Genomic DNA, 16,473 nt, shown 5'->3' on the forward strand with positions numbered 1-16,473 from the left:
TTTTTTCTATTTTTGTGTGGCATGATGATGGACAATCTCCTGTGGGGTAAGGTTTGCACTTGTATTATTAATGTAACCAGTTGATTATCATAAGAGATGGCCATCCAGCCTGTTAAGACCCCAGTTTCACCCTTTCATCATATGATACAATAACTTTTGTGATCAGTGTGGGCGATTTCTTTTTTGGGAGGGATGAAGTCTTTGCTGGCACCTCCTGTATAAGCAGTGGTCCAGTGAATGTATTTTTGTTGAGAGAAGAAATAGAAGTTTAAGAGCTTCAGTTACTTAAAAACTTAAGAATAGTAAAGGGGCAACACTTTCTTGCACAATGGTGATTGAGAGCAGCTCTACCTACGTAGCTAGATACTGACTTGGCACTGATTTGATGCAGTGTTCAAAGTTTTAGCACCCTGAAGAGCCCTCTCCTGGCCCTGCTCAGACCTCATGCTCTAGTTATATGCTGGAGTGTTAAGGGGTAGAAACATGGTAATGGAGAGCCTTACCCCGTTCTCTGCAACTGAGCACCAGCCAGATGGACCCACATCACGACTGCTCGGTCAGGCACTTTCACCTATTTGTAAGTCTTGGTGGGGCCTGTGTAGGTTGTACATGTATTGCTTAAAGTCCTGCAGCCCTGCCTCTTTCCTCACATGAATAACCCTCCTTATGAACCCAAAGTCGAAGCACCGCATCACAGCAGCCTCCATTCACCAGCAGACCCCATGTGAGTACCTGGCAGGCCTTGTTTACATGACTAACACTGCCTGGTTCTGTGAGGTTCCTCCAAGATATTACCTGCAGAATGGGGTGTGTCTCCCAGCGAAGGTATCAGACCTTTAATAAGCACATTATAGCATTTAGCAGCTGGATGAGTCCAGATTATGTGGTTCTAACTGGAGCTACAGTACAAGACACAAGACTTTTTTATTTGTCTTTGTTTGGCTGCATCGTGACTCCCAGGCACGCCCCTCTAAGGTCCCAGGTTTAAAGTAGCAGTACAAGCAATTCCCTACATTTGTGTGGTTTTTTAAAAAAAATAAATCAGTTCTGTAGCATTTAAAAAAAAATGTTTTAAAGACATTTGTAATGTTTCTAACATAGGAAACTTTAGCAGTGAACAAATTGTTTCTTGTAACTGCCCAGTCAATCATATTCCAGGACTACATGGCCCGAAATGCTGTGCAAGAACTTAATTAAATTGCCCAGAGCAGGCAATTGATTACAGGAGAACAGTTCGATCTGCAGCTTAGCTAATCACTTTTCAGTGTGAGATTGTAATGATGCACATATTGAATGGGATTTTTTTTTTAAACGGCAGCATGAACTGCACATTAATTCCCATATTTTTTCTTGTTAAAATATTAAGTTTGAAAGTGAGAGCAGTGGGTGATTTGAACTGGATCCTTCAGCCCTTTTAGTTTTGATAAAAACCAATATGGACTAATCTCCTGTTCAAATCAGGAATGTTTGTATGTACAGTATGCAGTTAGTCAGTATCAGTCTACAGCAAGTTGCTGTGCTTCATGCTGCTACAACTAATAATTGTAAGCTGTGTTGTAAGCTACAGTGTCCACTTGTTACAGACCACAGATATCCAACAGTTGATATTAATCTATGTACAATAATATATTTAATGAAAGAGTAAGAATTAAACAAAACATTTGAAGCTATTTATAATGTATTACTCAGCTATTATTTACATGGTACAGTATAAAAAAAATAATCTCATTGGGGTCTATGACCATGGCTTCTTGAAGATGTACAAATGCTCACCCAACTTTGCTTCATTTTTTTCTTGTCACATATCTGTTAGCAATAGATATTTAAACCCCAATATACCTGGTGGTGTTTTTTTCACATGGAATAAAAGCAGACATTTGATGACCCAGATGTAAAATGTAATAGAAACTCTTCTTATTGATTTGTATAACCACTCCCTGCTAATATTATGAAGGTAAAATTAGGAAAAAATGCTCATTACATTTGTACATATTCAAAATACCTCCTACTGTCAATTTTAGGGTAGGATTGGCCTTGATAAATAACCCTCAGTGTTTTGTAGTACCATACTGTATTATAACAAGAAATAATCAAATATAGATATAGTTCATCATTTTTTATTTTTAAATCACAGCAAAACACACCATGATCAGTACTTGATTAATAGTAGATAAATATTATTTGGTCATTCCAGTTTATTAATGCACTCAGAAATAAAGAAATAGTTTGACATTCTTAAATAGTTATATCGTTTTTGTTTATGTGTTCATTTGGGTATATACACAGAAGTTCATTAAATCTGGGCCACTAACTTGACGTTATCTAAATAGGTAACGTCTATTAATTTCCCTGGGTTTAAAGGCTATCCTCAAAGCTAAATACTGTACATACAGAAACAATGGTTGTTAGTTATCACATTAGCATACGCCTAAGGACATGTCAAGTTACCACTTCTTTTCAATAGCTTCAAATAATATGGTGGTAAACAGGTCTTACCCACAGATTGGGGTTACGTCTATCAAGTAACTAAAAAGTTATTTAAAGTAAAAAAAAAAAAAAAGAAGAGAGGGGAGGAAAAGAAGCTGGTAAATAACAATATGATAGTTAAATCATACTTAACAGTAGTCTTACTTATCCAGACCCTGTAAAATACCTACAGTGGTGGCCGAGCTGAGTCTTCAGCGGCCGCCACCACGATGTGGGGGCAGACGTGGCTATTTTTTTTTTACGCAGCGTGCCGCGTGACAGCCGGGCGCCGGTCAGATGCGCCAGGCATCCCGAAGACGCCAGGCATCCCCGAAAGAGGCTGAAGGTAAGGGGGTATGCGAGAAATCCAGCGCATGGAGCGGAGCGGAACAGCCAGGGGGTCGCGAGGAGAAGGGAAGGGGGAGGGGAAGAAGCGGGGAAGATGGGCGGCGCGCGGCCAAGTTCGGCGCCAGCCCGAAAACAGCCGCAGGACAAGATGGGCAAATTCAGCAATGAAGTTGGCCTCAACAGTATTTCAGGGTCTGGATGTAAGTAACACAACCTTTTGCAATTACCTTACATTAAATCCCTGTGTTAACTGTAACAGAGCTCTGAGGATATTCTTTGTTGTAGGGAACACCTCTTTTGAAGATCATTAGCTCGAACGTCCATTATAATAATGCAGGGAGGGGCTCATTATGACTGAAAAGAGCTCTTAACATATTGTTATCGAGCTTTGAAAATCCCTGTTAGCACTTAGCGATATATTAACTGAAGTAAACGTATTGGTAAGTATTTAACAGACTTGATGATCTACCCCATTTTTGTCTCCTAAAAACGGGGTATGGCGCAGATCATATGTGGTAATGGTGTGGTTGAAAGTCCAATTTCTGCGTTTATATTCACATCAGTGACACCAGACGGTGGGCGGAATGTGAATTTCTGCAGCAGAGTTGTGAAAACGATGAAAACCTCCATTCTTGCAAGAGTCTCCCCAGCACAAACTCTAGGACCTGCAAAACAAAACACACAGCAGTGCTTATTAATCCAATAAAGCAATGCATTTTAAACGTATTAGGCAGTCATTATGGTAAATAAGAATGAGAGCTTGATACAGTATGTGTTTAACTCTTCCAGCTTTTCATCAGCAAACAAAAGAAAATGGCTTTTTCTTCAGCAAATCAAACAAAACAGTTTCTCTTTAGCAGACAGTATATATATAAGGTAGCTACCCTTTTTCTATGCAGGGGACAGACAGTTCACAATTCAACTACTATGCTACTCAGACCTTGTTTCAGTAATCTCTTTAGCAGCTTACTCCTCTCTCCTCAACAGCCAGGCTCCATGTGTCTAAAGCCTGGGTTTTAACACACCTTGATTAGGCAGCTTGGATCCAACTAATTGTCCTGAGGTTCCCAGCTGAAGTTAACCTAGTCAGTGCTGCACTACAGACTAGACATAGGTTTTCCAGGCATATAACTGGTGGCTTTTATTTACCCTGTTACAATGAGGTTGAAAAAATCCATCAAGTCCAACCTATGCTAAATTTAGACAACAGATACGTTATCCTATATCTATACTTAGTGTATATTGATCCAGAGGAAGGCAAACAAAAAACCTCAGTGAAATATCATCCAATGATATCTCATAAGGGAAAAATAAAGTCCTTCTTGACACCAAGAATTGGCCATCGGATTACTCCCTCGATCAACATCATTCTCATGTTTACTTATTTGGTATATCCCTGTTTACCTTTCCTTTCTAAAAAGATGTCCAACCTTTTTTTTTTTTTTCAACTTTGATTTTATTGGTTTTTAACATGCATACATTATGCCACAAACCATTGTTCTGTGTCAAATTTTAACCATTTCACTTTCCAACAACACTAAACACCTACATGACATCAACTGGGGGCTACGTACGAACAACGAACAACAAACAAAATGAACTAGACATACCGGACAATGAACAGGGGGGGGAAGGGGGTTGGAGGGAGGGAGGAAGGGAGGGTGTATGGGAGGGCAGCAGTAGATGTGGCGTTCTCGTTTGCGAGTTCTTCTGAGGTTCCTGGTGTTTCTTCCGTTTCTCATAGTACTCTTCACCTTATTCCCTTCTTCCTATCTACAACCCTATCTGGGGTGACTGTCTCGTGGGACCTACCTGTCCGTCTCTATTTGGTCACGGATCCTGCATTATCAAAGGAGAACACACTCGAAACTATCATTGTAATATTGCAGAGACATCTACCCCGGGGATATCTGTCTGCGTCAGCCATGGCGTCCAGACTTTTATGTATACAGAAGAAAAAGGAACCCAGTCTTCAAGCACTCTGTCACAACAAAATGTATAATTGTAATGTTAAAATACTTTATTAATAACAATGAATAAAAAAAAGGGTATTAAAATAAGATTAAATAGTGTGATTCAACAGCACGTGACTGTATCATTGGTAACCCACCTATGGCTAGGTGGGTAGATAGTGAGTAAGGAGATCCCTAATACACTGGCGACACACTTTATTCGAGCTTGGCTAGTCCCACGAATTCGGGTATACCCGGGTGTATTGAGGTTTGTGACTGTTTTCTGCCCGAGTGCATTGAGGTATTTTCTAAGCTGGGATTGAAGCATTTTATTCCCGCTGGCTGCAATACTGCACAGTATATATATATATACTGCATTACAATTCATGAATTTATGCCATCTGGTAGACACGCGAAGCATTGCAGCCTATTAAATCCTAATCATTATCATTTAACAGATCAGCCGCCCGTCAGCCAGGCATGAACCCAGGCTGGGAAGGCAAACACAACGGGGCTTGTCAGAGGTGAGGAGCGGCGTATTCCAGGTTTCTGCCAGGTACATACTGGGTATTTGCTCGAATAAAGTGTGTCGGTGCAGTAGATACTCGGGATCTATCGCTATAATTTTAGCTACCTAAAGATATAGGGAAGGAGCCGTAGAGATCCCACTAGAAAGGTTGTCTCAATGTGGATGTATCAGGGCGTATAATATAACGCACTAAATTGACAAACTTAAAAAAGTGTGTACATTAGCACACTTTGGCATAGTATGCGGTAGGTAAGACCTGTATATTATCTACCCATGAATAATGGTGTAATAGTAGCTAGATAACCTCAATAATACTGTCAAGGCAAGGTATCAATTCTTAAAGGGAGACCCCAGACTGATTCACTTGCCAGGTCTGAGGTAGTGACATATATAGCCCACACTTCAGGAGATAAGTGCAGACTGGTATGACAGATACTCAGGTAAGGTGTGAGATTAATGGCATGATTAAGGCATAGGGTAGAGCCACTTGAACACCTGTACTGCAGATGGTGTCTTGTAAAGAAACACCATGTGCAAAATGTTTAAAAACATATAGGAGTGTTTCAAAAAGTGGCAAATACCAATATAGGCACACCCTCACTTCTATCAGGGAATGTATCAGTGGTATCTATCTATCTATGGCGGCAACTGCACTTGATTCTGTAACCAACAGGTACATGCTGTTTCGGCCACCTACCTACTGCACACGCGGGAAGCTTTTCATTTGAATTTAGCCTTGTATGGATATTGATCCACGCTATTATACAAGCAGCTTCCCTCTGTGTTTATTATTTTGGATTGTGCTTGTATTATCCTATTGCGAGATCCTCCTGCCCTGAGGGGCCATTGAGCAGCTCACTTTAAAGTCAGGCATGTCCTCGAGACACCATCTGCAGTACAGGTGTTCAAGTGGCTCTACCCTATGCCTTAATCATGCCATTAATCTCACACCTTACCTGAGTATCTCTCAAACCAGTCTGCACTTATCTCCTGAAGTGTGGGCTATACAGGTCACTACCTCAGACCTGGCAAGTGAATCAGTCTGGGGTCTCCCTTTAAGATTTGATACCTTGCCTTGACACCATTATTCACGGGTAGATAATATACAGGTCTTATCTACCGCATACCATGCCAAAGTGTGCTAATGTACACACTTTTTTAAGTTTGTCAATTTAGTGCGTTATATTATACGCCCTGATACATCCACATTGAGACAACCTTTCTAGTGGGCTCTCTACGGCTCCTTCCCTATATCTTTAGGTACAGCAGCGGCAGCTCTTATTCGAGCAAAAGCCGCCGGCTGCATGCGTCTGGGAAGCGGGTAGCCGCGGCGCGTGGCGGCACACTGTGACGTCACAGTCACATGCGCGCCCGGCTTCCCCGGCTTCCCCAGGCTTCCCCGACACCCCTGGAGATCAAATTAAGGTAAGCGGGGGTGCGGGGAAGCAGAGGGACAGAGCAGAAGCCGGGTTCGGGGTCCGGAAGGGGGGGTAATTGCGCGCGAAGTGGAGGGGGGGTGCGTGGGGGAAACGCGGCGGTGCGCGTTTTTTACTGGCGGCAGCTGGGGTAGATCCCGGCATGCCGCCGGCATTTGCTTCAATAAAAGATGTCGCTACTGTAGCTAAAATTATAGCGATAGATCCCGAGTATCTATTAGGGATCTCCTTACTCACTATCTACCCACCTAGCCATAGGTGGGTTACCAATGATACAGTCACGTGCTGTTGAATCACACTATTTAATCTTATTTTAATACCCTTTTTTTTATTCATTGTTATTAATAAAGTATTTTAACATTACAATTATACATTTTGTTGTGACAGAGTGCTTGAAGACTGGGTTCCTTTTTCTTCTGTATACAATTACGTCTACATCCAGTCAGCACCTCACCGTGGTTTAACTCTAGCTGTGCGGGTTTTTCTTTACGTGTAGCACGTCCAGACTTTTAGAAAATGTATGCCAGTGTCCTTGACCATACTTGTCAATTGTTCCATCTGACAGACGTGCCAAATCCGATTTCTGATTTTGGGGATTACTGGTAATTCATCCTGTTTCCACAATGCTGCGATCTCGCATGTTGTGGCTATTGCGAAATGCGCGATTAATTTATGCGATGCATTTGACAGACCCGGGATCCGTCTGCCCAATAGGAACACCCATGGGTCCAGGGGGATCTCCAAATTTAGTATCCTTTGTAACCATTCTCTAATTTGTTCCCAAATCGTGACCACTTTTGCACAGGACCACAGCATATGTCGCAAATCTGCTCTCTCCCCGCATTGCTTTGGGCAAAGTGGGGAGTATCCTTTGACAAATTTAGCTAGTTTAATTGGGGTGTAATACCATCGCATTAGGACTTTATATGCGTTCTCCTTTAATATGGTACAGATCGAACTTTTGGCTGCTGCCTGCAGGATCCCATCCCATTCCTCGTCTTCTAATGTCTCCCCTAAGTCTGTCTCCCAGTGTCTCACGTAGCTCAGTTTTATGTCATTAGGTGTCTCAGGACAGATCACTTCCCTGTACATTCTTGATGTAAGTCCCCTTGTGTCCGTTCCTCTGGAACACAGCTGCTCAAAATTTGTTCGTGCTGGTCTGATTGGTGATTTGTTATAGAAATCTCGGATCTGGAGGTATCTAAAGAATTCCTTGTTTGGTATATCCTTTGAGAACTTAATTTGTTCAAATGTTTTTATACATTTTCTCCCCTCCAGATCTTTCAATCGTGTAATACCCGATTGTATCCAAATTAACAAATTATTTCTATTCAGCCATGGAGCGAAATCTGGATTACCGATTATTGGATTCATTAGGGAATGTTTTGAAGTGAGTTTACACCTATTTTTAGTGGACTCCCATATCTTCAAGGAATTGACCATGGCCTGGAGCGGCAATTCCATTCTGTTGACACTGTTCTTGGGTAGCCAAATCAGTTTTTGCAGCTCTACTGGTGCACAGCAATTTTTCTTCAGCTCGACCCATCTCCGTAATTTCGGGTCTGTGTGCCACTGGATAATTTGACCTAATTGAGCCGCTTTATAATAAATTAACAAGCAAGGTACCGCTAATCCCCCTTTCGTTGTAGGCCTCTTCAAGATACCTTTTGCAATTCTAGGGCTTTCTTGTTCCAGATAAATTTCATAATTTGTGACTGTAGGGAGAGGATGTCCGTATTCACTAAAGGTATAAGTAGACTCTGGAACAGATATAACATCCTTGGGAGGATATTCATTTTCACGCTATGTAATCTCCCAATCCAGGAGATGCCACCTTTCATCCATGTCCTGAGATCCTCCCCCAATATCTTAATTAATCTAGGGTAATTTGCTTGATACAATGTTTTGTAGTCCCTTGTGATGTACACCCCTAAATATTTGATAGCGGAGGCTTGCCATTTAAAATTAAAGTTTATGTCTATCAATTTCTCCACCTCTTTGGGCAGATTTAAATTGAGGGCTTCTGATTTGGTCTGATTGATTTTAAATCCCAAAATTTGTTTGAATTTTCCCAGGATCCCGAAAATATTGAGCAATATGAGAAAGGTTTGGACAGTGTTAAAATCACGTTGTCCGCGTATATCGTCACTTTATGTGGCTGATCACCTGTTGGTATTCTTGCTATACAGTATCTGGACTGCGCCTGATGTGCGCCGCCAGGGGCTCTGTTCAGAGGGCGAACAGCAACGGGAACAGGGGACAACACTGTCTAGTTCCGCTACGAATATTAAATTGTTCTGAGGGGAAGCTCTGATGTCTCACCTTTGCCATTGGGCCCTCGTACAGTGCTAAAATGGCTTTTAGCAGGCGTCCTTCAAAACTAAATACACTCGAAGTCTCTTCTAAATAAGGCCAGTCTATCCTATCGAAGGCTTTCTCTGCGTCCAGACTTAACACCAGGGATTGGATGTTTTTCTTTTTGGCCAAATCAATCAAATCTATTATCCTCCTGGTGTTGTCTGCCGCCTGTCTGCCTCCGATAAACCCTACTTGATCCATGTGAATTAATCTGGGAGTCCAACCTTTTTTTGAACAAAACTATTGTATCTGCCATCACAGTCTCCATAGGTGATTTATTCCACATTTTAACTGCCCTTACTGTAAAGAACACTTTCTTTGTTGCTTGTTAAATCTCCTTTCTTCCAACCTTAACGGATGAACCCGACTCCTTTGTACTGTCCTTGGGTTGAATATTTTGAAAGTTCCTTGTACTGTCCCCAAATATATTTGCATATAGTTATCATATCCCCTCTTAGACACCTCTTCTCTTTTTTTGTAACTTAAATCTTTTATTTTCAATCAGCAATTATACAATGTTCCATCCATATAATACGGTACAAATGTCAGAATCCAATGCACTATATCCAGAACACATTTAGTACAAGTAGTTGTACTCACATGTAAACACAAAAAATGTGAGGGTGCTGGGGGGGGGGAGGGGGGGAAGAGGGGGTGAAGTGGGGGGAGGCTTAACTAACACCTCCACTCCAGGTCCACATTGTCCCAAATTTTGGCACGATTGCTCTTTGTGTTAATTTGAATGCTCTAGTAAATCTCTCTGGGTCCTACTAGTTTCTGTCCAAGCATGTGATGAATAAGGGCCTTCCATCAATATTTCCTGAAAGCTACTGAACGAGAACTGATGTAATTCCCCGTGAGCCCTGAGAGGAGACAGCCAGCTCTAGCCACCTGCAGGAGTAAGCAGCGTGTAAGCAAGGGAGCAAGCTGACTGAGGTAAACACCCCAGGAGACGCTCCCCAGCTGAGAAGCAGTAATGACCCGGCATCCATTCGGCAAGCTGAGATCTATCTTTTATCCTCTTAAAGACCACAGGCTCAATCGGAAGATTTGTTACAGACTACACCACTACATCTGGCACATCGGCAACAGTCCTTTAAAAAGCAGACACAACTTTTGATTTTAATTACAGTTCACTCATTCATTCATTGTTTCATTTGTACTGTGTGATTTTTATTTTCCTTTTTTGCATTACCATATAAATAACAATTCCTTTGCTTAACCATTGCGCCTTTTTTTCTTCTTTTTTGGATAAAATTATCGCCTGGAAAGATTTGGTACAATATCAAATACACGACACAGTGGCCGGAATAGTCCGTCAAGCTCTCCAGCAAAATAATCCATTGCTGTTTAAACAGGTCCCAAAAGAAATGGTAGCTCTGTTAATGAAGGAAATTAACAAGTTTGAACTCGATAACTGTCTACTGTATCGGGTAGTGACGTATCACAACCACCCTGATAGACGACAGTTATTCCTACCTAAGATTCTACAATCAATGGTCCTTCGAGCATTGCACGATGATCACGGTCATCTTGGGATCAATTAAACCTTTGGCCTACTACGTGATCGATTCTTCTGGCCCAAGATGAGGGAGTCGGTGGAATTGCACTGTAGGCGGTGTACTCGCTGTATACAATGAAAAACACTACCCACACGGGCTGCACCTATGGCTCATCTGAGAAGCTCAGGACCCATCGATCTGGTGTGCATGGACTTTCTCTGTATTGAATCTGACACTCGAGGTATCGGAAATGTATTGGTAATCACTGATCACTACACTCGATATGCCCAAGCCTTCCCTACTAAAGACCAATGAGCTGTCACTGTAACAAAAGTCTTATAGGAGAAGTATTTCATTCATTATGGTCTGCCAAATAGATTGCATTCGGATAAAGGCCGGGACTTTGAAAGTAATCTCATACGAGAATTGCTTAAGTAGCTGAATATCACCAAGTCCCGGACGACACCTTATTATCCAGAAGGGGACGCTATGCCTGAACGGTTCAACCGAACACTGCTTGATATGTTTGGTACTCTGAAAGACTCCCAGAAGACGGAGTGGAGTAAGCACGTGGAGTCCTTGGTGCACGCTTATAATTGTACCCGTCATGAATCCACTGGGTATACACCTTATTTTCTGATGTTTGGACAGGAAGCTCGGCTACCAGTAGATGTACGTTTGCAGATATCTACCGATGGGGTATCCAATAGGATGCATTTCCAGTATGTGCAAAGGCTACAGGACAGTTTGCAGCAGGCCTATAAATTGGCAGAGAAAGCCTCAGCTCAATTAAACGCGAGTAAAAAGAGACGCTACAATCATAAAGTGCGCCATAAGGAAATTCGGCCGGGGCATGCTGTCCTTCTTCGCAATCTTGGCGTTCCCGTAAAGCATAAACTGGCTGACCGTTGGAGAGATGGAGTATATGAGGTGGAGTCACAGATGCCTGGCCTCCCGGTTTACCATATCAAAGACTCCAGAAGGTCGGGCAAAGGTATTGCATAGGAATCATCTACTCCCTATACCCCAAGTAGGAGATGAAGAACCAGAAAAAGTAGCTGCTTCTCTAGATAGGGGGCCAAACTCAACTGTAGTCCAGAGACTGTAAATAATACCACCTCTGACGACTCTATGGAGGGAATCTCTCAAAGGGCCCTTCCGACCGCAGTGGCATCTCCCGAAGGAGCTAGGTAAAGGGCCCTATGGTCAAAAGTTATATAAGGTGACTTCAGGGAGTCAGCCCTTAGATCCACAGAGCCCATGCTTTGTGCCTCAAAGAGACAGTGTTGAACCATTGAGCCCCTCAAAGGAAGAGACTGAGTTACAAAGTAAGGTCAGTTACTCTCCAGAGGGAGGGACTGAAGAACAGCTCCGCAGAAGTCAACGAGTTGGTCAACCTCTCATGAGAATGACTTATGATCAATTCGGGGCACCCCATTATGAGGCTCAGCAGTGGGCTCACAGTAGAGTGAGATCTGTGATTGGAATGTTCAATGAAATGTATAATCTCATGTAGGGTATACAAGTGATAAATTGTATTCCTATATATGCATTTTTATTGTGTAAATGTGTGTGACATTGGTATACGTTCCCAAGCGGGGTTGTTGGATTAAACCAGGGGGAGGATGTAGCCAGGTCCTCCAGTACCACCCCTTCTTACCCTGGTGCTAGTGGGAGCTGCCGGGGCGGCCACATAGCCAGGGACTCCCGGAGGTATTGGCTCAGGGCGCCACCAAGTTATGCGCGGTCCGCGCATGCGCAGTAGCGTGATAGTTGCAGCAGCCCCTAGAGATGGTTTGCGCAGGTGCAGGACAAAAGCATGCGATGCAGGACAAATCCTGTGCAGGCTCTGAGCTGGGACTACAATTCCCATGAACCTCAGCAGGTTCACAGGGTGCATGGCAGCCAATAGGGCTTGAGAGTAGCTGGAGACAGGAAAGGGAAGCTTGAAGCGGAGACCACGCTAGCCAATGTGTCCTGGGTGAGCAAGGGGAGAAGAGGTGCGTAGTGCAGGGGGTCAGTGACCCACTGCATAGGCCAGGATATTCCCCCTAGGCCCCAGTACAGGCCCTGAGTCACCACCAGCTTGTGGTACTGCAGGGAACAGCCATATATAGGGATTTGACTCGCTTATTGATAGTAGCAGTCAGGGACAATGCACTCTCTTGAGCTACATTGTGTTCTGTATTGTGGGATCAGACTACAGTGCCGAGTCAAGACTCGTGAGAGATCTCTTTGACAGTGAGGGACTACTCGTGAGAGACGACGCTGGATCTGCGGATCCATTTCGAAGTACTGTATCAGCGACCGGCAGGTATTATTATAAGTGCACCAACACGGTACCTGCAGGAACAGATTCCGCCTTGGGGGTGGGTTCTTTGAGGACACTGGGGGTTAAGTGACCAAGGAACTGGTCCAGTACATTGGACACGGTGTGGGGTGCACACGGTGGTGGGAGAGGCACATTACTCCAGGGTGGAGCATGGCCAGAGCCACCAGTACAAGGTTAATCATATATTGTGTGTACTGTATGCAATTCTAATACTGCCAAGGTTATTGATAAGCCATATATTATCTATATCTATATCTATACAGTGGTTGACAAATCACCCAAAAATCTACTCGCCACTTAGTCCCATCCCCAATCCCGCCATGCTTGGGCGGCCATGAGGAGGTCGCCACGTGGTCAAATCCAGTCACCACAGGCCTGTAGGTGAATGGATTTGTCGAACACTGTATATATATATATATATAAAAAAATATACAAAAAAGACTGCACTTTAAGTATCTGTCTGCAATGTATTACCAACTAACTGTATAATCAATGTATAAAGTATATATATAAGAAAAATACATATAAAGGAACCTAATGTATATCAAAAAATGATGCTCTAGCACTATACCAAAAATAAAAATATAAAATAAAAACTAAATCAATAACATAAACTAGTATTACCAATAACTGTTCAAATATAACATATAAACATGCATGTATAAGAAAAAATAAATTTTAAATAAATAAAAAAAAGTGTGCTTGGGGGAGTGAAGGAAAGTTTAAAAATTATGTTAAAACCACAAATGATGAAGTGTATCAGAGTCCACAAAACCATATGATTAAAATATCCTATTGAAAATGGAAGGGTGGTGGCCCTCTATGTGGATGTAGGCAGCTTTCTGAAAGGAACAACGACCTCCCACTGTATCAAGAAGACAAAAAGAGAAGAAATCGCCAGATCCTAGTGTATTATATTAAGATACAAAATGTAATGTTCCATAAAACTCCAAGAAATGCGCACTCACAAACATAAAAAGTATTAAAGCATGTAATGAGTAATACTCATTTGCCAGATGCTGGAAACTGCTGCTCCGCTCACACGTCCTGCTCCCACAAGTTGTATGCACCTCTGAGCTACCATCCAGCAGGAACTCCAGAGAGTGTGCAGCTACTCCTGTTCTCAGCCAGAAACGAGCTGTGGTGAACAGTGGTTCCGGATAGGAGGAAAGGAGAAGGTAGGACGAAGGGAACCAAATCGCTGATGTATCACCATGAGGTGGTGTCCCAAAGTCCCAGCAAACAGCGCATCAGCACGGGGCAGCGTCGCAGAGTCCCAGAGTCTGAATGAAAGTCCCAGATACAGAACAGGTCTGGTGCAATGACCATCACTAGTAAAAACTAGTATCCCTACGCGTTTCTTCACACTTGGGTGATTTCATCAGGGGATAAATGACTGATATACGTCATAGGTATTTATATTTAAATCCACCAATCGGCAGAGGTCAGGGCTAGTTAAATATTTGCATAGATAAATACAAGCAATCAGTTAATTAGTGGCTGTATGTCCCAATAGACCCATACAACAATAACATTATCAAATAGAATTAAATCATTTGAAACATTTGAAATATACATATTTATGACCACAAAAAAACCATGTATAAATTCATGTATAAGTGTGTATATTTTGTTTGCACCTATAATAAGTACATACGTATAAATCAGGCTATATGTTATTTGAGCAGTAAGTAACCATTCATAACAGTTGTGAAAATGAGCCTGTGTTAGATGGATTAATTTACATTATAAATCACTACAACATGACTGTATATACATGTGTATTTTAAAAATGCACAAGTACCAATGTAAACACACTAATAAATCTAAAATTTAAAAAGAAATGGAAGAGCAGGACCAAAAAATAAAAATGTTATAATAATCAATCCAATCATTCAATCCTCCCATAAATTTGAGATGGGTGCTAGCCACTTGACAGTGATCAGCAGCCTCCCAAATGAGAGGAGGATAAATGATTAAGATACATATGATGTGTACTTGAAAGGACAACAAATTAGAAGAAACTCACTCATACGTTACTCTAAATAATCTGTTGATAATTTTTTATATTAATCAGGAATGTCCATGATCATGCTACAGAATGTACGAGTGATAGATAGTATTACAAGGGTATTCAAAAATTGTGATACTGCTATTTATGTTAATAATGAATAATAGATACCCCAGGGTAAATATTTAACCCATAGTATGTTGAAACTATTTTTGTAATTTAATGTATATCTGAAATAATAATGGTGATATATCTTTCAGATAAGGAGAAGAGAAGAGAAAAGAAACATCAAACAAACAGAGGCTTTGTATCCGAGATCACAAATAACGCAAACTGAAAAGAATGCACTATATAGCAAAAAATATATATAATATATCGCTGTCAATTATGGAGGAAATCATTTTAAATGTTCAAAATTGTGAAAATGTATATATTAATGTATATATTCTTATATATCTTAAATCTCTAATATATGTACAATAAAAGAATACAGTGAAATAAGAGAGTACAGGCAGTCCTCGTTTTACAACGCTTCGCTTTACAACGAATGGCTTATCCAACGCTATGCAATGCATACCTATGTTCATTTTTACAACGCCAAAACGGCTTATCCAACGCTCTTATGACGCTTTGCAACATCGTGTATGTGTGTATATATATAATATTATACTATATTTACACTATATATTTACACTATATAATTTATGTGTGTGCTGCATATCTTATTGTCTGCATAAAATATTTTGTGTATTTTAGCATTATTCAGGAACGGAACCGTTCATTTAAACATTGTTCCTATGGGAAAACGTGTTTCGCTTTACAACGTTTCGCTTTACAACGCCATTTTGAGTAACGCATTGTGTCGGATAACCGAGGACTGCCTGTATACCAATGTATATCAATGTATTCTGCCCAATGATAATATGTTCCTATTTAAAGTGATATTAAAGTGTATGCACCTAAAATAAAGTGATACATATTATTACTGTTCTAATAAATGACCTATCTAATAAACAGATATGTGAGAAAGAGACTCCATGAGACAGACACAGAGGGAACATGTCAAGCATGTTCAACCCAGACCTCTATATCATATCATCAAGGGAGAATAGTCCTATCAAACTACAGTACTGATATAAATGCAGTCGTATAAACCAAATGGGCTAAGTGTGTTAAGAACATAAATCCAGTAGGTTTCTCTTAGATTTAACCGTTTATGTCTATCCCCACTTAATACTGTAGAGTGGATTTAATATTTTCTATGCCCATCACTACTAATGTGGCTGGGTCTTTGTTATGTTTCAACTGAATGTGGCGAGATAAACTGTGTGTTTATAGTCCATGTATTATGTTCCTACGATGTTCTAAAAATCGTATACTTAAAGGACGTGCCGTCCTGCCAATATATTGTATACCACAAGGGCACATAATAACATAGACTACAAAGCTGGATAAACAATTCATACAGTATGTCCTTTAACTAGATGTGTAGTTCTGTTGGAATGAGATGAGATAGTGTTTGATGTCTTTAGATGTTTA

At 41.3% G+C, this 16,473-nt stretch overlaps 1 protein-coding gene across 1 annotated transcript in view; it reads right to left on the reverse strand.

Annotated features, from left to right (window-relative positions):
• Nucleotides 1-2,101: 2,101 nt before the first annotated feature.
• Nucleotides 2,102-16,473, reverse strand: part of LOC142485022 (cytochrome P450 2K1-like) — a 38,166-nt gene continuing 23,794 nt past the window's right edge. The window contains exon 5 of the mRNA XM_075584252.1: nt 2,102-3,479. Coding sequence (XP_075440367.1) covers nt 3,298-3,479 — 182 coding nt within the window. The 3' untranslated portion in view covers nt 2,102-3,297. The remainder of the gene's footprint in view (nt 3,480-16,473) is intronic.

The sequence above is a fragment of the Ascaphus truei genome, unplaced genomic scaffold (genome assembly GCF_040206685.1).
Source record: "Ascaphus truei isolate aAscTru1 unplaced genomic scaffold, aAscTru1.hap1 HAP1_SCAFFOLD_513, whole genome shotgun sequence".
NCBI classification, from domain to species: domain Eukaryota; kingdom Metazoa; phylum Chordata; class Amphibia; order Anura; family Ascaphidae; genus Ascaphus; species Ascaphus truei.